The sequence below is a fragment of the Xiphias gladius genome, chromosome 3, assembly GCF_016859285.1.
Source record: "Xiphias gladius isolate SHS-SW01 ecotype Sanya breed wild chromosome 3, ASM1685928v1, whole genome shotgun sequence".
NCBI classification, from domain to species: Eukaryota; Metazoa; Chordata; class Actinopteri; order Istiophoriformes; family Xiphiidae; genus Xiphias; species Xiphias gladius.
This window is the reverse complement of record NC_053402.1, coordinates 2,081,753-2,108,595: the sequence shown is the minus strand read 5'-3', so window position 1 is coordinate 2,108,595 and position 26,843 is coordinate 2,081,753. Positions and strand designations below refer to the sequence as shown.

At 39.0% G+C, this 26,843-nt stretch overlaps 1 protein-coding gene across 1 annotated transcript in view; it reads right to left on the bottom strand.

Annotated features, from left to right (window-relative positions):
* LOC120788088 (carbonic anhydrase-related protein 10-like) overlaps positions 1 to 26,843 on the bottom strand; it is a 125,657-nt gene that overhangs the window by 13,176 nt on the left and 85,638 nt on the right. Inside the window, exons 4-7 of the mRNA XM_040123595.1 lie at positions 8,262 to 8,447; positions 2,929 to 3,024; positions 2,626 to 2,698; positions 1,493 to 1,647 (exon numbers count right to left, since the gene is read on the bottom strand). Of these exons, the coding sequence (XP_039979529.1) occupies positions 1,493 to 1,647; positions 2,626 to 2,698; positions 2,929 to 3,024; positions 8,262 to 8,447 (510 nt within the window). The remainder of the gene's footprint in view (positions 1 to 1,492; positions 1,648 to 2,625; positions 2,699 to 2,928; positions 3,025 to 8,261; positions 8,448 to 26,843) is intronic.

The window sequence follows — 26,843 nt, the reverse complement described above, 5'->3', positions numbered from 1 at the left end:
CCAGACTATCACTACATTATCGCAATGTTTCATCGGGTGACTAAAGGGAATGTCTGACCAAACATAAAAAATGTTGTTTATAAGCAAAAACTATTGATTCTAATTTATAAAACATAAATATATTCTATATTTATGCTTTATATGTATGTATTATATATTTAATCCTGACTTTTGTGTTACTTGTGTTTCCCTGTTACTTTGTATAATTTTTGAAAATTATGCGCCACAACACCAAAGCAAATTCCTTGTATGGGAAAACCTACTTGGCTATAAAACTGTTTCTGATTTCTGACTCTGGTCATTTTTTTTTAAATCATTTATGGAAGAGAGTAGGTTCAGGCTTGCAAGCCTGTATGAATAAAGTCTGTGTAGAAAGAAGGAGTTAACCTAAAGAAAGAGGGATGAACAGACAGATGGGGGAGACGGGGAAAACACTTCAGACAAAAGGCCAAGAAAGTAAGAGAGGGGAGTGAAAAGTGCGAGGAAGAAAAACTAAATAACCAAAGAAAAGTAGAGATGAGGGAAAGGAAAGGGAATGAAGATGAGAGAGAGATTAGAGAGGGTTGACAGACAACTGAGAGCAAAAGACGGGTGAGTGAGAGCAGGAGTAAACAATGTGAGAGTACACGGCAGATGGTACTTTATGTGGGAGCTGATTACACTGCAGGTGAGCGCCGCTATACTGTAATTTGCCGCATTTTGATGGTGAGCGTCCTGATTTTGAATCTGATCTATCCAGCTGCTCTTTAGTGGTATAAAGAGGCTTTCTGGCCACCCAGCTACAACATGATGTTTAGATATATAGCTGTGTCACTGTGACTGCATGCAGGTGATGAGTTTTTTTTACATCACTTACTACATCTACTCCATTCACACTGCTTAAAGAACAGACTGTTTAAAGCTACAGATGTATGAAGAGGTGATTTGTAGATCCTTATACTGTTGAGAGGAAAAAGCAGTGCAGTTTCACAATTGCGTGCTCTATGTATATGCACTGCCTTTCATTACATTACTGTTACAGCCTCTTTAATCTAAAAACAGTCAGGAAAAAGCAAATGCCTCGGGGCTGCACAGTAGTGCAGTGGTTAGCACTACTACCTCACAGCAAGAACGTTCTGGCTCTGAACCTGCCGGCTGGGGTTTCTGTGTGGACTTTGCATGTTCCTCCCGTGCCCTCATGGGTTTCCTCTGGCTTCCTCCCACAGTCCGAAAAGATGCAGGTTCGGTTAACTGGCAACTCTAAGTTGCCCATAGGTGTAAACGTGAGCATGACTGGGTGTTTGTCTCTAGACGTCAGCCCTGTGATAGACTGGTGACCCTTCCAGGGTGTACCCTGCCTCTTGCACAGTGTGTGCTGGGATTGGCTCCAGCCCCCCCACGAACGAAAACAAAGGAGAAGCAGTATAGCTAATGGATGGATGGATTTTTGCCCCAGCTGCCAGAATGCGTGTTATCTTTCCATGTTACATTTACGCATCCTATACTCGTGTACCTGCATCTGTGTCACGTAGACAGGCTTGTTGATGAGTATCCACGTGGACGTCTCGTAGCAGGGAGGGATAGTGATGGAGCCCTCATAAGTGATGTAACGGGTGGTGTCGGGGTAAAGGTCGGCTATGTTCAGGCCCATCAATAAGAAGGCATCATCTAAAGAGAGATGAAGAGAGTGTTAAAGTGATGCAGTGTGTGGTGTGATAGTCTGTTGTCTCAGACCCATTAATAAGAATGTTCTGATTAGTGTATGTCTCAAGATGATTAATAAAGGTCGATGTAAAGTCCTCCTAAGTGACAAAAATCATGTTTGTGGTAGAGTAATGCTGCTATGTTTAGCTCCATTAACAGGAGGAATGCTCCAGAGCGCTGTACATCTTCACAGGTGAGGTTGGAAAACCAACCTCACCTGTCAATTTTGGCCATGTAGCACTGATTAGTGTAAAATTAAGATTTGCTTTCTTGTTGAGGAGAACCATGGAAAATGCCCGTGTGTGTTTGTGTTTGAATGTTGTGTTACAGAAACAGTGTGTAGACTAAATCTGCCATTATCAAGAAAGAACTGTATCCAAGAGAAAGAAGAGATGAGCCTGTTTAGTTTTTGACCTCAAAAGCTTTTAGCCATGGTGGTAGTGTGTCTGTAGGGATGGCAGTGTCAGTCTGTCAGTCTGTCAGTCATTCAGTCGATCCACCACTTTCATGCTTCCCAGAGGATGAATCCTGCTACATCTGGTGATGCTCTGACGTTTCATCATGTGCCACCACGGTGCTGACATTTGTCATTTTGAGTGACGAAAAAAATATTGAATGGATTGTAATGACATTTTGTGTAAATATTCATGTCCCCGTCAGGATGAATTGCAATAACTTTGGTGATCTATACTATACTTTGTCCAGTACTTTGGTTTTTCAGATTCAACCACTTCAAGTAGAGCATTGCAACAGCCAATAGGAGCTTGTTTGACACCAAGAGTTTTTTTTGGACAAAGGAGAAAGTACACTGGTCAGACCCAAGACTTGTGTAGTAGGTTATATAGAGCAGATTCAAAGATCTCATTTACCCCAAGAAACAGTTATATCCCTGTAGATGTTCAAAGCAGAAATAGGCAGGGAGAGTGTGTGTGTGCATCTTACGTTTGTAGTTGATTCTGGTGATTGTGTCTCTATTGAGCATGCGGTTGAGGAAGGCATTGGAGTTTTCAGAAAGCTGAGAGATGACAGAGAGAGGGCGATCAAATATTTATCACAAACCACTGTACAACAACAACACACACACACACACACACACACTAACACACGCAAACACTGATTTAACTGTGGTTATGTTACAGTATGATTGAGTTAATCAAATCATCAGATAAGTTCCTTTACAGATGTATTTGTTTCTTAATCGGTCCTTCGCCCTGTTTCACTGTACTCCCAGCAGAACATGCTGACCTTTATGAATATGGAAACTACAGCGATGCCATGAGGGCTCTTAGCTGCCTCACTGAAGTTGGCGTACAGATCCTGGTTATAATGGATCAGCTGGACCTGAAATAGAGACACAATGACACAAAGCATTACAAGCTAAACTAGAGCAACTCCAGTATACTGCAACTAAGAATATTTTTCAGTGTGACTTAGTTCTGATTAATGTACAACTGTTATGTTATCATGACAGCCCAAAGTTTGAAGATTTGCTAGACCAACCAAAAAATAAACAAAAAAAAATCTCATGATAATGACAAAAAAGTTTGCTTTTTTTATTTGATGAAAATGGTTAATTTATTGCCTACTCCAGGAACTCCCAACTGGTGGTTTGAGGTGGACTGCAGATTTATTCTCAGTGGTTTGTAAGTATTTGAGTCGACTTCTTACAAAAATTGTACTTTGAAGTGCAGTTAATTTCCAGAATAGCATTATTATGTTGAAGTACCGTTTCCTGCTTCTTAGTTAGTAGGGGCATCACTGATGCAGTTTTACAATACAAGTAACTATGGATACCAGCAATGCCAGTAATGTGACCCTCACCTTGCACATTCAATGACTATCAATCTTTCCAGAGTCTTAGCTGGTAACTGTGACTCTTGGAGACTGTGGAGAAATCTATTCATATTTTTCAGTACTGCAGCTATTGTATTGCACTGTTCTTTGTTAACAGACTTTTTTGATTTGCTATAAAATTAGTTTTAGTAGCCTGCATAAGCCTGAATTAGTAAAAGGTGCTATTGCAATGTTTTGAGTGTTTTTTTTTTTATGTTGGTTTTTATGCCTTAATTGCACTCTCTTGCTGGAGTGCTTCTTATTCTGTTGAGCTTCAAGCCACATTTATACTTGAGTTTTAATTTTGTGAAAAAAAAATAAAGCTATACAGAGTAGTTAGCACTGTCTCCTCAAAGTAAGAAAGTTCTTGGTTTAAATCCAATGAGAGATATGATGGATGAATAGAAATATAGTGAAAAGGCTTTGAGCTACAAGTGGACCACAACCTGATGTCTAAGGAAAAATCTGGACCCTGGGGCTAGACCAGTTGGGCACCACTGGTCTACTCCCCTTCAGCACTTTGTTCCGAGGATTGTACTATTTCATTCAGTTAAGAGTAACTGAAGAAGAAAAACAAGTTTCCTGGCAAGATCGTTAGCTCAGTCGTAGCAGGACAATAACTTAACACAGTTTATTGAAAAGATGTATTTGTACCATGGACTCTTATCTCATAACTGTGTGAAAACAATGTCACTGTTTTTACTCTGAGCAGGTTAAAATGAAAGTGAATGATGCAACACAGCTTATAAACTACAATAGATTCCTCTATTTCATTTCTTCCCTAGGTTTATTATTTGAGTATCAGTTTTTCCATTTGAGTAGTATAGCTCGTCGAACCAGAAAAGAGGTGAAGGCTAGCATACCTTGTTTGGTTCGGGGCAAAATCAAATTGTGTTGGGGATGTCCAAATACAGCAGTCAGTGGGTTAGGTTCAATGGGACAAATTTAAATTTCAGAAATGGTTTGGAAGACTGATTTCCCAAAATCAGTGTGATATAGGAGTATGATGAACTACCCTGAACTGTAAAAGTGCATGATGCAAGCATGTAGCAGAGGAGTGTGTCTTGCTGAGGGCCAGGTCCAATATGTCATCTGAAAAATTAAAATCTAGTTCCTGTTCCCATGCAGTTATACTGTCTAACAAAATATGTTTGAAATTGAAGGATATAGAACTGACATTGATCCATGTTAAGAGGGGGTTTCACCGGGAACTGGGGTACAAGATGTTGCACAAAATGTCTGAGCTGTAAGAACTAAAAATTGGGTTCTCAGTTGAGAGAAAGATGCAAAGCAATTATTAATAAGAAGTTTTTCAACACTCCAACATTTCAAGCCCTTATTATGCCAGAATTGGAATGACCCATCAGGAGTGGCTGTACAAAGACTGGCTGCAATTGGACTTCAAAGAGAAACAAACTGAAAACCCAAATTTTCAAAATTAGGCTAAAATTGCAAGGAGTGACTAATAACTGGATAGCCGTTTTGGTATGGCCAGGTAGCAAGACTGAGCTGCACATACTAGCCTCAATAACAACCTAAGATGGACAGTAAGGTTCTCGATGAAAATGCACCCAGTAAGACAAGCCGTAGATGTTTGCAGCCCAAAAGTAAACTGGAAGTTAGGTAAAGCCATTCCCGCTGTAGGTTTTGGCAGTTGAAATAAAGTTTTTTACAATCTGGGATGCTTACCATTCCAAATATATGATGAAAAAATAGAATCAAAGGTCCTGATTAAAGATTTTGGGATAAAAAGCAGAAGACATGGGAAAAGACACAGAAGCACTGGGAGAAGTGTCATTTGGACAGAATTTATTCACCCAATAAGGGTGATTGATAGGGAGAGTGGCTTCCTCCAATTTGGGCTCTCCGTGGGCTCTCCATTCTCAGAATGGTCAGCACTGTCAAGAGGGCTTGCTATTGGTAAATAGCACAAAGTCGCAAATCAAAGTTCAACACAGTTGAACTCGACTTGAAAAATTTGCAGATTCAGCAATCGCGATGATTCCATTGATTACACCGCAAAATTTCCATTTTAAATGCGGTTATGACTGGGCCTTAAAACTCGAGCATACACTGAATACATTTCTTCTACGTAACCATGTTATTGATAAACTAACTAACCATCCAAGTAAAGCTAGGTTTCAAAAATTCCTACCAACAGTTGACGTTGGTTTCTTTTAACCATGATCACAATATTTCCCCAACCTTAAAGCTACAGTAATCAATATTCATATCTTAAAAAGTGATCAGTTGGATGTGTAATGTGAAGGCTGTTGCTCATAGTGAAAAATTCACCAAAGATGACCACCCAACTCTGCAGTTCCCCTCAGCTTTAGGGACCATTGTAGCATCTTTAAGCTCATTGTTTTGGTTTTAATGACCCACAGCTTTACTGCTTTGGTCCAGTCTCACTGCTGTCATAGAGTCGTTTACACAAATGGTAGTCAACCATATACAGTCAACAGTCAACATACTGTACGCCAACTGACATGGCAAACAGTTGGGGAATAGCTGGGGAACACAGTGGAGCATTTAGCAGCTAAAAAAACAGATATTTTTCTCAGGAGCTGGAGGGAACAAAAGCAGAGCTAAAAAAAAGAGTGAATATTAAAGCTCTATTCATCAGGTGGCCAAAAAAATGACTTCAAATCAATGCTAATGTTGCTTCATGTCTGTTGGATGTGAAAATAGGCAAATATTTGTGAAATGTTTGCATTACAGCTTTATACGCTGTCTCCAAGAGCTTAAAAAAATCAATTAATGCAGGTATAACCAAGTGGTAATTGTGCTTAAATCTATCCTAACCCTGTGCCTGTTGCAAAATTGTGCGACTTTCTTTACTAAAAGTCCATCCTTCATTACATCTATTTTCTTGCTACTTATCTGGGTCTGGTTCGTGATGAAAGCAGCAGTGTAGCCCAGACATCCTTCTAAGTGACAACCCAGCGGCTCATCATGAGTGATCCCAAGACCTTCCTAGAATAGATGGGATATATAATCCCCTGGCTTGTCCAGATCTACCCTGGGGTCTCCTCCCAATTGGATGTGCCCAGAAAACTAAATGTAGGCTTCCAGGAACTCACACCTGCAGCCCGAACCATCTCAACTGGTTGCACTCTGAGAGCCTTCCAGTTGTTTGAGCTCCTCACCCCATCTCTAATTGTGCACCCAGCCACCCTTTAAAAGAAACGAATTTTTACCACTTGTATTCTTTCACTCATTCTTTTGACCAAACCTATATCCTTTATCTCATTGTTTGACTTTTAAATGCAAATATCCAATCACCCAATCATGTGGCACCAACTCAGTACATAAAAGCATACAGCCATGATCAAAAGGATCAGTTTCTGTTCAGACCAAACATCAGAATGGGGAATAAATGTGACTTTGATCATGGGATGATGGTGCCAGACAGGCTGGCTTGAGCATTTCAAAAACTGCCGATATCCTGGGGTTTTCCCACACAACAGTCTCTAGAGTTTACAGAGAATGGTGTGAAATACAGAAAAAAAAAAACGAAAAAAAAATACATCCAGCGAGTGACATTTCTGTGTTCAAAAACATCTGGTTAATGACAGAAGTCAGGGGAGAATGGCCAGACTGGTTCGAGCTAACAGAAAGGCGACGATAACTCAGATAACCACATTACAACAGTTCAATGCAGAATAGCATCTCTGAACGCACAACACATCAGAACTTGAATTTGATGAGCTACAGCAGTAAACAACAGCAGGTTCCACTCCTGTCAGCTAGGAACAGGTAAGCGAGGTTACAGCGGACGCAGGCCCACCAAATTTGGACAATAGAAGATACGATGCCTGGTCTGACGAATTTCATTTCCTGCTGCCAAATGCACACACTAGGGTCAGAATTGGGTGTAGACAACATGACTGTGCTCGGGTCCCTTTTGGATAGGCTTTCCATGGGTCAGTGAAGACCACTCCACTGTTTTCTGAAAGAGTACCGTGGCCTAAGACTTATGAGAGGACTCAGTGGAAGAATCCAAAATAAACCCAAAGTTTCTAGCACAGGTAGATTGTTTTCTAGATTTTGTTATTAGGCTTCATAAAATTAGCCTCATCCTGGAGTTATGGTTCTCTAGTCGGAAAAGCTGTAGTTCTATAGCTCTGTCCAATGAATTTTAACTCAACCAATGAGATTACTTCTTGTTCTGAACATGTCTGACAGATGTAGAACCACAGACCCAATTTGCATAACAAGAGGGTGAAGAATCTTGACAGTTTACAGCTCCCTTTTAACTTCTCTGCATGTCTCTCTGGACAGGTTTGATTTACGAAACAAATGCAGTATTGTGATCCTTGACTAGTTAAAGACAGAAAAGCTCAGGGAATCTCCACACAGCCCTGAACTTCACAGAGACAAGAAAACATTTGATTTTCCAGTTTTGACAACCAGTTTTCAATTCCTTTCATGATGGATAAAAAGATGAGCTATGAGAACCAGATTATTCACATATGAAAAGTATAATTCTTAATGAGAGATGACTGTTTCAGAATAACTTACTCCGTAAGAGTGTCATGTGTGTTCATCTTTCTGTCTTTGTACATGCAGGTGTGTGTTTATCTGAGATAAAATAATAATGTAGTCATTATTCCTAATAAACTTGCCAGTTGTTCTGTCAGCAATTATCTTATCTGCCTTTTACTATTCATTGCTCTGTTGTTCACATGTTAATCTGTGTACACGTTTTTTATGCAGTGTGTCATCTCTGTGTTGTCTCTCACCTCTCCAGGAAAGCCCTGTCCGTTGAGGAGGTGCTCTGAACCCTGGGAGTCCTCGCTCCCAAAGTGGAGGCGGACCTCCTCCAGTCGGTAGCTGTAACCCAGCGGGCCCCCCGAGATGTTCACCAGGTGGGCTTTGTCCGGCCGCAGGGATACATGTTTCCCCGTGTTGTACATGGTGCCTCCCATCTAGAGAGAAGCGGACAGAGAGGGATGGGAATTAATAATACGATGGTTGTAAGTTCTCTACTACTTCACTAGCAAATGACACGTTACATATGTATAATGTAGGTTATATACTGTATATGGTAACATTGCTTATTTTTTAATGCTTACGTCTTGTTTAAGGGCTGCTCATGTCATGGTTACTACAAAGTGTGCCCATGAAAAACTTTTACTAAGCTCCTTGTTCGAACAGTATTTAAGTAGATATGCAATGTGCATTGCTAATTCTCCCTGACATTGTCCTGTTTATTTATTTTTTTTATTGTTGCAGGAATTTACTTGGTCAAAATTCATTGTATGAGTCATGTATGTCAAATCTCACATCAGAGAAATCCAAGTCAAGTCTCAAGTCCTTATTTTCATAAGCCTCAGGTCAAATACCTGCATGAGAAGCCTGTTTCCATTTGAAGAAACGCATTCTGCCTTCAATAATGTATTCAGTTGTGACTCCAGATCACCTTCTTTTTGCGCTTAATACATAACCACTGTTCGGCTGGAGAAACTGGACTGCAACAGGCGGACCAAAATTCAACATATTAAAACTTATAACATGGCAAGAGCATCAACTACATCTCTAGGTGAATACAAGCCAAGTTAAACAGATAAACTGGTGTAAGATACATAAACTTTTTTTTTGCCACACTTGTAAAGGTTAGTAAAGACACGTTTTCCCTCAGGGTGAATTGTAATAACTTTGGTTGATCCCCTGACTGATCTCCTTCTTTAAGTATCACCACTTGTGCAAAATTCAATTGATTTTGCTTAATGACAAAATACATGCAAATAACATTCCCATCACCTACTATATACTTGTGTTAATTCCCAAAAAAATCAGCATTTTCTTTGTGATCAGCTACAAGCGCTGTAGCAACAAAAACTTAACTTTAATACGTAAGGTAACTGGTGTTTTTAATGCAGGTCAGTTTGCACAATCTCCGTACTTACGCATTTAAAACAGAACAAAATAGACTCAAAGCATAATCATTTGCTTTGGGCCACATTCCAAGTGTATAGGGTGAGTAAAATGTCAGATGTTATGTGGCATGTATAAACAGCTGGATTACTCAAAATATTGGCATATGTGTTCTGTCAGATGCAGGAGACTGAAGAACCTGTCTGAAGCATCGCTTGTGTAGACAAACCATTAACATTATTTTCAGTTGGATATCTTTCATGTTTCTTTCAATGCTGAAGATTTAAGATTAAAATTTCAGTAATGAAAATCAGAAAAAAATGTCCTAAAAAAAATCAAATGTCTAAAATCTGACCAGACTAAAATTCAATCAAAATAAAGTCCCACAACTAACATGGCACCCTCGCTACACTAACTACAACTATTAACATAAGAGTATAATCCAAACTGGACAGTATAGCAATAAATACAGCACCAAGCACGATTCATTTTGGTAGCTCCTTCACTGAATCCCATTGTTACAAAGTTCTGTAATGGCTGAACTGATCACACAGACAAAATACCCGAAATGCTTTGGTTAATTAGCACAATAGAATTTCTGATGAAACCAGAGCAGAAAACTGAAAAACTAAATAGCTTTATCCTACTAACCAAACCTAGATTACACACCTAGGGTGTAGGACCTATCCAGGTGTCAGAAAATTCTTTCATCAAACTATAGAAGGCACTACGGATGTGTAGCGACAACACCTTCCCTTTTCTGAATTCCACTAAGAGATCACATGGTGGGTGTGAATAAACCTCTCAGACCCTCTCAGGATCTGCAAGACGGCCTTCTCGCTTCTCTCAGTGAAAGTGTAAGAATGAAAATTGGGGAGGCCCCACCCTTCTCAAACCTGGAGAGGCTGATGTTCTGACATGATAACAAAATTAATAGCTGGACACAAACTCACTTTACGACCTTTTGGGGGCAACCTGGCTGTGAATCTCAAGAAAAGAGACAGACAAGATAAAGTGATCATGGAACAGAGACAAAGTCTGCATTCAACAAACTGAAGTATATTTCAAAATATATATAACATATATATATATATATATATATATATATATATATATATACACACACACATACATATAATGACAGGAAGTCTTTCTCTCTCCCTCTCTCTCCCTCTCTCTCTCTCTAGCCGTTTTCACACGTCAACTCCAGACAATGTCTGAAGAATCAGGTCCGTACATTGTTCGGAGTTATCCTTTTACACATGCAGCACACAACCGGAGGTGGCCGCGTAAGACAAATACACACTAGTGTACTTGGTAGTTAACCAAGTAGACGGACTTTATACTAGGGAGCTGGCAGGGAAAACTCTGTTTAATGTCCAGTTCGACTGACTTGGACATTTGAGTTCACACATACAGCTCCTCCTTGTCATATCTAGGAAAGTTCAGGGTTGCAGTGCATGTGTGAAAGCAACTTCTGTCTTACCCACGCGTGCGCACACACACACACACACACACACACACACACACACACACACACACACACACACACACACACACACACACACACACACAAACACCTGCATTCTCTCGCTCTCTCTCTTTCACATCCTGAGGGGTGTCTTAGATAAAAGACCTTCCAGCCGCCTGCCACAAATTGTAGATGCATTCCTGAAGTGACTAAACACATATTTTTCCTTGGTTATATTAATCCATTTGTCTGAATTAACAGGAATTAGCTGTCCCGCTATTCAGTAATCCATTTAATATTAATCAGCAAATGTTTTTATGAAAAATGGTTCACTCCCATGTCTCTGTGATGGGAAATGGTCAAGTTTGAAGTTTGAAGTGCCAAATTTAATGCATGTTTGCTGTGTGACCGCACTGTCACCTAGTGACCCTGGATAGTCAGGTCTTTGTGACCCTTGTAATCTGTAAATGGGTAGTTATTAGACCAGGCTTTAGGACTGAATTTTATTACATTGTTAATCAAACTAGTTGTTGTTAACTCCAGCTCATTTATTAGCAGTAATGAAAAACATCTTGGTAGTCCTGTATACCATTCTGAATAATTCCTTGGTCTACTGTACCAAAATCTTTGTTCAAACCATATGCTTTCCTTAATATTCTATGTAATACACTGTTAAATACAATTTATGTTTAGAATCACTTGTTGATTGACCATGGAGATCAGCTCAAGCATGTGATCCATCTGCATAAAACTTCAATTAAATGAATCTCCCTGGAGTAAGAAAAGTTCCAAATCCATTCATCTCTATTCCTTGAAACAAAGGAATAAGTATTAAGTTACAGATCAGACACGAAAGGCCAGTTCTCTGTCCATAATACATGCCTGTCTTATTTCACACGCAACCAACAACAATTCAGACCAGGAGGCTGCAGCTCAATCAATAATAAAAACTGAGTGCCCTTTGTTCCCTCTCTTCTCTTCCTTTACAGCACTTCACTTTATTTTCGGCACTTCGGCACTTCATCTCTCTTCCTTTTTACTATTCCTTTTGCAGTCTTTTCTTTTTCTTTTTGTCGTACAAGATTTTCCTCCAACCACTCACCAAGCCTTTGCTCCAGTCTTATTTATTTTTTCTAGACTGTGTACTACTGCATTTTCTTTTTCCCCACCATTAAGCCGTGCGCATTTTAATCTTTGGCTGAAATAAGCCTCAGCTTGTAACTCAATACCAAACTGAATGAGCGGAAGTTTTTTTTAAATATTTTTGTGCTTCACTCACTCTAGCTTTGATTTTGGAAGTTTTTTAGTCCGGTCAAAAAAATCACTTTCAAAACTACTCAGTGAGTCAATTTAGGGAATGTGAACATATCAGATTCCCTTTCGACTACACCAATGATGGACAGCTGTGAGACACCACTCCAAGTATGCACACCTTTACTTCTTCTGATTGTGATAACAGTTGATTTTGGCTACTGCCCGGAATTATTATTTTTAAGTCTTAGAGAAAATAATTGTTCTCCCAGTGTCCTGCAGCTCTCTGGTCACCCTGATCCATATAATTCATTTCACTATCACCAAACTAAGTGATCCATTCATTTTGTCATTCAAAGATCAACTTTACTCTTCTGTTTGATTCTGACCTCTTTTATGTGTTCATTGTTAATGCCTCAGATACTTAGTTACTTTAGCTACAATAAACATCTTCCATTTATCTCCAAGTCGTGGTCCTGTGTATTCCTTCAAAGCAGAGACAGAGATCCCTGAATCAATCAGATTAACTAAATCGGCCACACTGTACTGGGTGCACTCTACCTTGTAGCCTTATTAGCCTAAATTAATTATAAATAAACATAAAAAGCTATTGTTTGAAGCATATTAAATCATTTCAACCTGATTATTTTATACTGAAACAATAAAAGACTCAGAGCCAACCAGCGTGCACCTGCCCCTATTCATATGATTTCTGAAAGTAGAACTATATCAACTGGTGATCCCAGCACAAAAACTGTTGAGGAATGTACACTCAAAGTCTCAAGTGTTAAACATGACAGTTGATGGAGCATCCTAACGCAGACAAGCTAGCCTATTGTTTTTAGATGATATGTCATGTTGGTTGTTGAGCTGTGATCTGCAAACTACTGTTTGGAAATTTTACACTTGACTTTTGGTCATCCGTTTTATGAAAATGCAGCCACACCGATGACTTTTTTGACACAGTGTCAATTAGTTTAGTGCCAAGTACTGGGAGTACTTAAACATAACCACAACACAATCTTTCCCTAACCTCAACCACGTTCTGTGAGTGCCTAAAAATAACCATAAAAAAGTGAAATAGTTTAACAATGCTCTAGTGTACACTGCACACTGATGATGCTAAAGGGTTATCCAGTGTGCTGTAGGGGTATCCAGTGTGTTAAGTGAGGCAAAGGGGTTCTGAACAAGTGTCCGTATGTGATGAGGTGGGAGTGAGAATGTGTAGGCTACAGATGCAAAGCCGATATTTTTCTATACTAGGTTTAGTGTGTCTGTAGATTGATGTCTTGATTACTGTGTCTTCTTTAGCTGCCCTTTGCATTGCATTCATTGTCTTTGTGCCTTGCTTTGCCTTGTATTACAGAACAAATTCTTCTACATTTACCGGGTATGACAAGTAAAGTGATTCTGTTTGTGTGGATTAAAACAGCTTTCCCTGTTGCTCATATGGCTACAGAGCCATATGTTGTCAGTTCCTCCTGCCCCTGGCAACACATAAACTATTAATGCTCGTTACCTGCCTGCCAACCATATTCATCATACATTTTATATTTATTTACATTCGTTGCATTCACATATTCATTAATGCTGTTTGTATATAATGGATGAGGAGAAAGCACTCGGCCTCAGTTAAATTGTGGCATGCCACTGCTGGGGTAGTATGAAATCAAACCATTACTCACCAGCCTGGAATCTATTCACAGAATAATCCTTAAAGAAAAATGCAACATTATTTTAAAAGAAGCTAAGGATTTAGAATCTAAAAATGACTAAATGATTTCACTCTTCTATGTCACTCAAAAATAGGATCTGTTAAAAACAGCACAGAGGCTAAGTACTTCCCTATTATATACTGTATAATATAGAGATATTTTAAAAGAATGGGTGTCATTCAAAAACATTTTCATATTCTTATCGTAAACCTCTCTTACTTTTTCTATGAGACTTGCTTGTACAATTATTCCTTCTCTCTTAACTGCACGAACAGTGGTGTAAATTGTTTGTTTCAACCTGATGAATGCCATCTGTTCATGAGTAGTTGTGCGTTTTGGAGATTCGCGTTATAATTTTAACTGTCCTGTACAATTGTGGACAAGTTTCACTCACAATAATGTCACCCAAGAGTAAAAAGAGTGTCAGCAGTGTAAGCAGAGGAGATCCAAAAGTCCAAAATAAGAGAATATTTATACAGCTTTAAATGCTCTGTGTACAGCTATACTGTTACAGAAATAAAGAGGGCACAGTTTGAGGTTAGGTGGTTAGATGGTGCTTTAACCGATGATGTTCACCTGGGTAAAGACCCAGGGGTAGCAATGGCCGAATTAAACTCTTTAGGGAGCCCCAGGGCAAAACATTGTCGTTGGGCCTCTACAGACCCCATTATACCTGGTTTCATTATATCCCCTGGCACCCTGAAACCAACCAATACTCAAGAGCTGAAATGCTTAGCTGATTAACTGACTGACAGAAAATTAACTGGCAACAATTTTGAGAATTGATTAATTGTTTAAGTCATTTTTTTAAACAGAAAAGCCAAATCTTTATTGGTACTAGCCTCTCAAATGTGAAGATTTACCAGTTTCCCCAGTTTTAGATGATAGTAAACATGACATCATTGGGTTTTTGACAGTTTATCAGACAACAAAAGCAATTTGACTTTGTTAACTATGGCTTCGGGGATTAATGATGTCCATTTTCCCATTGTTTTCTGACATTTATAGACTAAACTATCGTTCAAATAATAAAGAAAATAACTGTCAAAAGCCCTGATAACTAAGTTAATTGTTGGTTGAAGCCTTATAGTACTTCAGTGATGGAATAATAGGTCAAGTCAAGTCTATTTTAATTATATAGCACCAAATCATAACAGAAGTTATGCCTGGGCACTTTTAATATAAAGAATTTTCCATAAAAAAGTCCTTTATTGTATGGTGTTGGTGATTGTATGACACATTATCCCCCTCCCCCAAAAAAAAGCCAACAGCTCAATGGAACACATATCAAGCAAATCGTGCTGTTGCAGTGACGCAAGCGAAACCTTAATCATGCATAGTAGCAGTATAATCTGTGGGAAAAGGGTTTTTTAAATGTTATTTAAAACTTTTTAAACTTTTAAGCTGTTTTTTTTTTTTATCAGAATTGACTGGTGATTCCATAAATGCAGTTTTTATGTCCTGGTTACCATTAAAAAGTGAAAGGGGCGGCAGGAAAGATAACAGCACAATGTATGTTCCACGTAGAGATGTAATAATAATAAAAATCCTAATAGCAATGATAACACTAATAATAAGACTAACAATGATAATTGTAGCAGTGGGTGTTGAGTAGGTTCATTTGGGCAGTAGGTGGTTTGCAATCACAGATCCAGACTCTACAGCTCTGTAGGCATAAACACCTGCAGAGAGCAACAGGAGGAGAGAGGAGAGAGACGAGAAAGCACAAAACTATGGGAGAGAGAAGATGCCGAGCTAGTAACGAGCATTAATGTGATATGAATGCGTACAGATGGAGAGGGAAAGGGGGAGAGAGGAGCTTGGTGCATCATGAGAAGCCCTCTAGCAGTCTGGGCCTATAGCAGCCAAACTAAGGGATGGTTCAAGGCAAACCTGAGCCAGCACTAACAATAAGCTCTATCAAAAAGGAAGGTTTTAAGCCTACTCCTAAATGTGGAGAGGGTGTCTGCCTCCCGACCCAAACTGGAAAAAGGTTCCAGTAGAGGAGCCATGATAACTGAAGGCTCTGCCTCCCATTCCACTTTTGGAGACTCTATGAACCACAAGCAAGCCTGCGTTTTTGGAGCGCAGTGTTCTACTGGGGTTATAGAGTACTATGAACTCTTTAAGATATGGAAGTACCTGACCATTAAGGGCTTCAGAGGTGAGGAGGAGGATTTTGAATTCTATTCTGGTTCAGCAGATTCAGTAGATTAACTTCAGTGTTATCTGAGTTTAATAGCAGAAAATTGCAGGCCTTCCAGGTCTTTGTGTCCTTAAGGGATGCTTGAAGTTTTGCAACCTGATCACTTTCATCTTGCTTCATTGATAAATATAATTGTGTGTCATTTGCATAAAAATAATGGAAAACCCTTCGGACCTTGAGATGGATGAGCTACAACAGCTGAAGACCGCGTCGAGTTACACTCCTGTCAGCCAAGAACAGAAAGCTGAGGCTGCAGTGGGCACAGGTTCACCAAAACACAAGCAGCTAAAGACTGGAAAAACATAGTCTGGTCTGATGAATCTCGATTTCTGCCTTGGCACTTAGATGGTGGCATAAGAATTTGGCGTCAACAGCATGAATCCATGGACCCAATATGCCTTAAGTCAACTGTCTGGCTGGTGATGGTGGTGTAATGGTGTGGTGATTTTTTTCTTGGCACACTTTGCGTCCCTTAATACCAATCAATCATTGTTTGAATGCCACAGCCTGTCTGAGTATTGCTGCTGACCATATGCTTCCCCTTATGACAAAAATTTACTATCTTCTAATGGCTACTTCCAGCAGGATAATGCTCCATGTCATAAAGCAAAAGTCGTCTCAAACTGGTTTCATGAACAGATCAATGAGTTCTGTGGACTTCAGTGGCCTCCCCAGCCACCAGATCTGGATCCAGTAGAGCACGTTTGGGATGTGGTAGAACAGGAGATTGGCAGCACGAATGTGCAGCTGACAAATGTACAGAAACGATGCAATGCAACCATGTCAACATGGACCAGAATCTGACCAGAAAGTTTCCAACATCTTGTGGAATCCATGCCACGAAGAACTGAAGCTGTGTGGAGAGCGAATGAAGGCCCTTTCCAGTATTACTATGGTGTTCCTAATAAAGTGCTTGGTGAGTATATATCAGGTTTAACAGCTGTTTCTAAGGTTCCTTTGTTTGAAGATAAATCGGTGCCGGTTGAGGGCTGGAGGTGATTAATTTCGTCTCTTAATAGTTTTGTATAATTTTATTATTAAAGAAGCTCACAAGACCGTCACTACTGAGAGCTATAGTAATACATAGATCAATGGATATGACTCTCAATAATATGACTCTCTGTCAGCCTGGCTACAGTGCTGAAAAGAAACCTGGGGTTGTTTTTATTTTCCTTTACTAATGATGAGTAATAGGCTGCTCTACCATTATAGAGGGCCTTCCTATATGTTTTAAGACTATCAAGACAGACAAAGCAAGATTCTTCCAGTTTTTTTGAAGCCCCCTCCTTTCAAGTTTTCAAGATGTTTGCTTTAATTTACAGGTTTGGGAATTAAACCATGGAGCTAACCTCCTTTGTTTTATCACTTTCTTTTTTAGAGGGACAATACAGTGGAGTGTCATTCTCACTGAGCCTGCAGGACTATCAACAAGATGGTCACTTTGGGAGGGATTAAAGTTAGCATTGGAGTCCTCTGTTATATTGAGACATGTCACTGAATTAAATGGAATCATTTAGATGGAATCACTTCTTAAATTTAGCTACAGGTCTATCAGATAGACATCTAGTGAAGACAGTTTTAACTAATGGCATGTAGTCCTGTAGTAGGAATTCAGAGGTTATTAACCCTCAGCGATCCCACTGGTGGTATAAAACAGAATTTTCACCAAATTGCTTTGAAAAATCTGAGTTTGATCCTTGAAACATTAAGGAAAAAAAAAAACACACTGGGTATCCCTGGTCAAAATTTGTGAATAATTAAGTGATTTAAAGATGATCTGATTTCCAAAAGAAAGAAAGTTAAAGATGACACATTTTTTAAATATTCTAAGCAATATTACTTTTTCATTTCCATCTTTTACAGTTTCAAAATAAACAAAAAAGGGAAAAGGGCCTAGAACAAAAGTTTGGGAACCCTGCATGGTCAGTATTTAGTTACACCCCCTTTGGCAAGTATTACAGTTTGTAAGCGCTTTCAATTATTGAAAGCACTTATGGCATTTTTGCCCATTCTTCCTTGCAAAAGGCTTCTAGTACTGTGAGAATTTTTGGCCGTCTTGCAGGTACTGGTCGGCTATGTTAAGGTCGGGAAACTGTGAGGGCCATGGCGAAACCTTCAGCTTGCGACTCTTGAGGTAGTCCATTGTGGATTTTGAGTTGTGTTTAGGATCATTATCCTGTTGTAGAAGCCATCCTCTTTTTATCATCAGCTCTACCAGTGACATGTTCCCTGTGCCACTGGCTGCAACACAAGCCCAAAGCATGATGTATGAAATTTTGCACCTTTTTCTCCAAACATACCTTTGCTCATGTGGCCAAAAAATTCTATTTTAATTTCATCAGTCCACAGGACTTTTTTCCAAAATTCATCAGGCTTGTTTAGATTTTCTTTTGCAAACGTCTGATGCTGAATTTTGTGGTGAGGATGCAGGAAAAGTTTTCTTCTGATGAGTCTTCCATGAGGGTGATATTTGTGCGGGTGTCGCTGCACAGTAGAACAGTGCACCACCACTGCAGTGTCTGATAAATCTTCCTGAAATTCTTTTGCAGGCAGAGAGGGGTTTTGATTTGCTTTGGGGGCAACAATTATTTTAAGGTGGTGCTAGGCACCTGCTTAGAGGAGCCCATGGCTGCTGATTACTGGGATAAGGTTTGAGGAGTCAGAGTATTTATACTTTATACTGAAATTTGCATCACTTAAGCATTTCCTGTGAACAAGCCATAGCCCTAACAAGCTAATTAAGATGTGAGACCTTGGTAAAAGTTATCTGAGAATTCAAATCTCTTGGGCAACCAAAACTTTTGATTAGGGCTCATTTCCTTTTTTTTAACTCTAAAATTGTATAAAACAAAAGTAATACACTAATTGCGCTTAAAATGTTGAAAAGAATGTTTTATCTTTACACTTTATGCCTTCTGGATATCAGTTCATGTTCTACTCACTTAACTCTTCACAGTAACAGAAATTTTGACCAGAGGTGTCCAAACTTTTTCATGTCATTGAATAGTTGGAAAGTGAATTATTTGGGTGCCTGTGGGTCAGGAGGTTTAGCGGATCTTCCTGTACTGGAAAGTTGTTGGTTCGATCCCCGGCTCCTCCAGTCGAAAGTGTCCTGGGGCAAGATACTGAACCCCAAAATGCGCCCAATGTATCATCGGTGTGTGAGTGTGTGTGTGTGTAGAAAGCACAGTATGTAGACAAAAGAAAGCTGTATGAGTGTGTGTGTGAATGGGTGAATGTGGCAGTAGTGCAAAGCACTTTGAGAAGTCGATAAGACTAGAAAAGCGTTAAGTGCAGTCCATTTACCATTTACCATTTGTAGAACCATGTGAGGGGAATAAAAATAACAACATGCACATTTCAGTGTCTGAGTTAGAAAGCAGCTGTTGATGGCCCACCCATTTGCAAACAGTGCTATTCTTATGATAACGGACGAGTCATTCATCCAAGTGCCTAATTTTACTCCAGTACACAAGAGCACACGTTTGGGTTGTTATTTACACTGACTGAGGAAGATGGTACACAGTCGCTTTTCTGCTGCACCAGCAGCCTTGGAACAGACCCTGGACACAACTGACAATGACTTCAACTTCTCTGATAAAAGCATTGAGGACAGTAAGAAAGATGATGTCTCCATTTTGTGCTTCGACTCCATCCTGCTGAGGATGTTTGTGATGAGTGAGTGAATTATTTTACCTCCATCAACTCTACAAAGGCATAGCATATCATATCACTTTCTGTAACTAAAAGTTCTGTCATAAACAGATTCTGCAACACTATTAACGGTGTGTTGACACCTAATTAATCCATATTCATTGTGTAGGCCACTGGCTTTACTCACAAACACATGACATTTCTGAATGATTTAATCACCTATGTGTAGACACCTATAGACGGGTGACAAATTAAATGAAAAACCAGCATAAAGTGTCTTAGTAAGGTGTTGGGCCACCACGTGCCACCAGCACAGATGGAATGTGCATTGGCATTGATTCTATAAGTCTCAGGGACTCTACTGGAGGGATGGACACCATTCTTCCAAAAGATGTTCCTTCATTTGCTGTTTTGGGGATGGTGGTGGAGAGCGCTGTCCAACATGTCGGACATAACATCTCCCATATTTGTTCAATTGGATTGAGATCTGGTGACGACAAAGGACATAGCATATGATTTACATAATTTCATACTCATCAAACCAACCATCACCACCATCTGTATGTTTCCAAGGTACAGAGCTCAAAAGTCTTGGCCAGACATGTCTATAATGTGTGTTTTTTTTCTTTTTTGTTTTTTTTTTACAATATCTCAGAACCTCTGAAAATAGTTTTTTTTAAAAGTGCATGTTTAAAGTTGATTCAAAATAGATTAATGACATTCTTATTGTTCTCAGGTTGTTGGCGCTGAGCTTATGCTTAATATAAGCGTATGTAGAATTTTGGGAGCAATTTTTTTTACCTAGGTGAAATACAGTAGGTATGTAGCTACATGGATCTATCATACATGAAACTACAGTACACAGAACTGATGGGAGAGAGTAGAACTGCCTTTTATACCCCTTGAATGGAATGTGATGGATTATTGTTTTAATTTAAATGTCCTAAAAAGAGGGAGAAATACCATCCATCCATCCATTAGCTGTACTGCTAATCCTTTGAGGGTCGTGGGGGGGCTGGAGCCAATCCCAGCTGACATTGGGCAAGAGGCAAGAGGCAAGGTACACCTTGGTCAGGTCACCAGTCTATCACAGGTCAGGAGAAATACCATCAGCCCATCTCAAACTAGGAATTATTTGAAAGCGAAACACAAACTGACAAAGACAGAGAACCAGTACTCAGTCAGGCAAACAATTACCAGGAAAGAGACAAATGAAAATAGAATTAGCAGGATTGTCACAGAGAAAGGCAGAATAATAATAATGAAAAAGAAACAGAAAGAATTGTTTGACAGAGAACAATATGTTGGAGGGGGAGGTTGAGAGAAATAGAAATACTTTTTGGATGGATAGAGAAATAGGTTAGGAAGAGCTTCAGCTCCTCTGAGAGACAGTAAGGAAAATGAAATGCTAATATTTAAGAAGAACAGTGATCAGTTCCACCTTGGCCAGGGCTGTAATAGGCCACTGCATAATGCATGTAACCCAAATGAGCACACAGTTAGGGCCAAGGATTTTATTTAAGTCCTCTGCTTTGTCGGTGTCTATTAGAGACAAGCTCTCTGGCTATCCCTCCGTGGGTTTAATTATCACAATAGAGGAGGGTGAATAGATAGCTCTGCTTTGCTAGCTCTTTTACAGCTTTATGCTGCTGGAGAATGATAATTTTCAGCCAATCCCAACTACACATTTATGATAAAGAGACACAATGCTACAGGGCTGAGTATCTCTTACTAGGCTTTACTGCTTCTTTTTCACTGTGATATGTTGTAGAGTAGAGTAGAGTATAGAATAGTCTATTATATACATTATATTTGGAAGTTCCAAAACTAGATGTGGAAATGATACATAATGCTTTTGGAAGTCACCCATTTTCTAACTTAGGTATTAGAGGCACAGTGTGTAAATTTTAAAGGTAGATGTTGGATTTCGGAAGAAAACATACACCTAGAGGTGAAGTTATTGAAGTCTGGGCATTCCAAATCTGAATTTGGAAGTTCTGTTTCTAGATCAGTCACTTCTGAATTTAGATTTGAAAGTTCCAAAAGTTGTTTTGGAAGTTGCCAGTATAGATCTAGAAATAAGCATATTGATTTTTGAAGCCCAAGTCAAAAGCCCAAGTCTTTCACCTTGCCAGTGTAGTATGCCAAGTTCCAAAACCAACATGCTAACTTTCAAATGTAATATGGACATTCCCAAGGCAATATGCAGCTCCACTATATGGAAATTGAACCTTTTTGTGCATATATAGAAATTCCTTATTGGGTTTGAAATTTTAGCATATTTAGCATTAAGAAAATGCCCAGGCACTCTCTTTTTTTTAAAATTAAAATGCATTTATTATCATGGCATGGTCATGTTAAACCTAAAACAGATGTCTTTCGGCATCGAGCCTTCGTCAGGGAGTCAAAGAGATCCTACGGAGCCAGTGGCCAATTTCCACCAATAGGAATCTTCCACTTGGACATGGTGTTATGGTGAACATAAACAATGGCAATGGTTAAAAAAAAAATAGATGATTGCACAAAACAAAAAACAAATACATTTTTACAGAAGGGAAGTAAAATCTAGATCCTCATCTAGGCCTTGCTGATTAGTAGCAAGTAATTTCTCAAACCAAAAGGCTTCCTGTTGGTTAAGTTTCCTTTGTCATTTTTTCACATGGAAGATGGGATGTGGTCAATCCCAAATGTAACGTGGAAGGGTTACTGTTATGGAGGTCCAGTTAGTGTCTAAGCCATAAGGTAGTTAACAATCCCTGTGCAAATGATATATTTGTGTTCTGCTAGCCTGTCCTGCAACTGTCTTATTGTTCTTATGTAAAAATCTGTCCATATTCACCATGGGAATGTTAACTACCCTATTGCTAAGACACTATCTCAACCTCCATAAGAGTAACCCTTCCACATTACAAGTCTAAGGTAATAGCCAATGATAATAAAGGCATTTTAATTGTTTAAAAAAGAGAGTGCCTTGGAGTTTTCTTGGATTTCTTTGTCTACATGTATCCCACCCAAAGAGCATCCCAAACAAACTCAACTTGAGTCCAGGAAGCACTCCTACCAAAGCATTTGTCTATCTTTACTTACAGAATTCAGCATACTGATTTTGGAAGTCAAACTTCAAGGTATTTAACTTGCTGACTTTCACAACCAATATGTCAACTTCCAAGTTCTATATGTAACTCTACTAATTGACTTTGGAAATTATCCTTTTTAAGTGTAACAAACTGGAGGTGGAATCTCTGTACATATGTGTAAATTCCTTGTTGGTTTCAGAAGTTGCAGTAATTAGTTTTGATTGTCAGTATATCTCTTTGGAAGCTCTTTCATCTTCCATATCTACTATACTTAAGTCCAAAGCTGATATGGAAATGCCATTCCAAAAATTGGTTTTGGAAATTATTTCTTATAAGTGTAACATACTGGAATCAAATACGGAAGTTCCCAATTCAATTTACAGCACAACATATTGGTTTTGGAAGTTGATGCTATGGCGGACAATATATTAATTTTGGAAGTCACATTTCCAGCTCTTTCACCTTTTTAAATCTACTATGCAGACTTCCAAAACCAATATGTTAGCTTCCATATCTAGTAAGGATTTCCTTATTATTTCCACAATTTAATTTTGGGAGTTGATTCTGAATGTCAAGTCTTTAAATTTCCACTTAAGCTATGCTGACTTCCAAAACCAATACAACTTCTAAATAAAGTATTGAAGTTCACCATTCACTGTACATCTCCAAATCCTGATTTTGGAAAATTACACTTTTGCAGTGTAACCATACTAGCAATTGAACTTGTACATATGTGGCGGTTCCTTGTTAGTTTTGAAAGCTGGTTTATATGATGTGGAAGTATCGATTTTGGGAGTCAAACATTCAGGTATTTCACCTTCCAAATCTTATATGCTGACTTTGAAAACCAATATGTTACTTTCCAAATTCCATAAGCAAGTTCCAAATTCAGTGTGTGAGAGGGATAGGGGTAGGTTCACTATTTTTCAAGTCTTCAAAAAAGTCAGGTGCATGCATGAACTTTGAAATAGGTTTCTCAGACTTGCCGCAATAATTTCTCCTGTTCATACTAGCCATTAAAAGATCCCTTAGAAATGCATTTTCAATGTAAGTGATAGGGAAAAAAATCCACCATCCTTGTTTTGTGCAAAAATGCATTCAAAAGTTTATCTGTAAATAAAATGAGGCTTCAGCCAACCACATTAGACAAATCAAGTGCATATCTTCCAAAGTTAGTTTGTCAATACAAATTTCCATCTTTTTCTTACTATCACTCCACTGCAGCTAAACATGGAAATAGTCCAGGGATACATGAAGGGGAAATTTTCTACCAAAAAGACTGTAGCTTTGGAAGCTATCCACTTGAGTTGCGATTCTATTTCAGACTGCTTAAGTCCCCTATCACTTCCATTGTAAGTGCATTTGGAAGTCATTTCTAATTGGCCAACAGGAGGAATGATTACAGTAAGGAAACCTGTGTCACTGTTCATATGGACACCTGACTATTATTTTAAGACAGACTTAAAGGTTATTACCCTATCCTTTAACACACTGGTTACTTTACTTAGAAATTATACCTGCAACTTATTGGTTTTGGAAAGTATTGCTTTTAAGTGTAACATACTGGAACCTCTGTGTGTATATGTGGAAGTACCTTATCATTTTGGAGATTGGCATATTACATCTGGAAGTCAGCATACAGACTTACTTCTACTGTTAATTTTCCAAATCTACTATGCTGAATTTTATGAGCAATATGTCCACTTCCAAATCCGATATCACAATTCATTCATGTATTCATTCATTCTCGGCCTACCTTTGCCATATTAATAACTCCCCTGTCATTTCAGACCATGCCACACTCTCCTGCCTTGCAGTAACCCCAGCTTTCCCACATTTCAGCCACGTGACTCTTCCCCACCCATCTACTCCCCTGTTCCCAATTCTCTAATCAGCTGTCTTACCAGCCCTTTTCCACTCATTCCCTGCAAGACCTTCTACTATGGCATGGTTCTGTAGCTCTATAACAACAGACTGGTATCCATTTATAGCCTGACATGTTGCAAAGTCATAATTTAAACTGCCACTAAAGGCCATTGTCAAAAAAACACAAACCTTTAAACACTGATAAACACTGCTTTTAAATTTTAGCCAACTAGTAATCCTGCTGTTCTTGTCAGAGCAGACTCTGCACAAAAGCTCTCTACAACAGGTTTGGGTTCAACTAATACTGGAGCTGAAATCATTGACATATTTTTTGCTTATAGAGCTTTGCTTGATTTACTGTACTGCACACGTCATAACCTCCTGTCTCTGTACTATTTGTGGAGCCCAGGAAACCTTAACAATGATTTTACGTAGTGCTCACGAAAATAAATGTGTCAGAATCATCAATCTGATTGTGCGACTTCGGGTCAGGAGGTAGAGTGGGTCATCCACTAACCAGAAGGTTGGTGGTATCCCTGGCTCCACCAGTCCACATGTTGTGTTTGTGTGTGTGTGTGTGTGTGTGTGTGTGTGTGTGTGTGTGTGTGTGTGTGTGTGTGTGTGTGTGTGTGTGTGTGTAGAATGTGCTGTATGTATAGAAAAAAAAAACGCTGTATGAATGTGTGTGTGAATGGGTGAATGTGGCAGTAGTGTAAAGCGCTTTGAGTGGTCGATAAGACTAGAAAAGCGCTGTATAAGTGCAGTCCATTTACCATTTCAGAAGAAGAGAGGTTGGCCCATGTAACCTACAGCCAGAGTGCTTAACATCTGCTTAATAGCTTTGAGGTTAAAATTGTTCAAGTAGATATTAATATCCAAAACAAATTCTTCATCTTTATCTAAATCCCTTATTAGACATGAATTAGCTCCAACATTTCACTTTTTGTTATATTTATTTGTTTATATATTTAGTGGATGACTGATTTCTACTGCAACCATACAGTAACAAGCTGCTCTTTGTAATTTGTAGCATTTACATAATCAAACCCTGGCCCTAGTATTATATCTGCTCTTTACATACAATTAATACATGTCTGTGCTCTGAATTCACTGCATTCTGGGTATTCCGGAAAAGCTTCACGGCCAAACATCTGTTTTCCACTCTGTTTGAAAGTGAAATTGCCTCAAGGGTTTTCAGTCAAAAGTTTATCGGTCAGTAGAATCTCAGGGTCTTTGGGTCATATTGTCTCATAGGTGTTTCATTCTTTTTTCCACCCACTAATTAAAAACTGGTATATTTATTTATAATGGCAGCAGATATTTCAACTCTAAGATAATATTTGAATCATAGATTTAGTTGCTAACAACAACCAGCCAGCACTGATAAATAATAAGTCCAATTTTATGGAGGTTTTAACATCCAGGCCCTCAGACATAACTGCATAAAAAACATTGGCTAATTTGACCACATTTAGCTTTTTTTAACGCTCATATTTACCATATGTCTTGCCTCTTGATCCCATCTAAAGTAAAATTTTCTTCATTCACATAACAAAGTCACAATTTGGAAAACACGATACAGTGTTTTCCACATTGTGATATGTGTATATGGTATATAGAATATACTGTATATCAGCATGAACACCTTGGATCTGCTTCAAAATGTGGTCCTGCTCATCATTTTTCTTTAAAGCTGCACATCCAGGGGGCAGAATTTATTTCCTGCCATTAATACAAGAATTGAATTTAGTGTACATCACACCATTCCTACTGAGTGACTGTCATAGGGCTGCTACTGACCTCGCAGGTTTGCTGAAGGGCTTGACTGGATGAAAGCTGAGATCTCTTTCACACCTGTAGTTCAGTTAATTTGGTCAAGGCCAAGGGTCCGTTTCATTCTTATTAAAAGCTAATCAAGAGGTGTAAACATGAAGTCATATGGACTGACTAGATGGTCCCATGTGGGGAAATTAAATTTCAGAGACTGACAGCAGGTAATGCAGGACTTCACTTAATCTGACATGTTATTTTTGGGTGGCTGTAGCCCTGGAGGTAGTCCACTAGCCGCAGGGTCCTCGGTTCAATCCCCAGCTCCCCCTGTCCATATATGAAAGTGCCCTTGAACAAGAGACAAGTTGCGTCCAGCGGGCCGGCCTGCGCCTCGAGTCTGTGAATGAGAGGCCAATTGCACAGCACTTTGTCTGTTA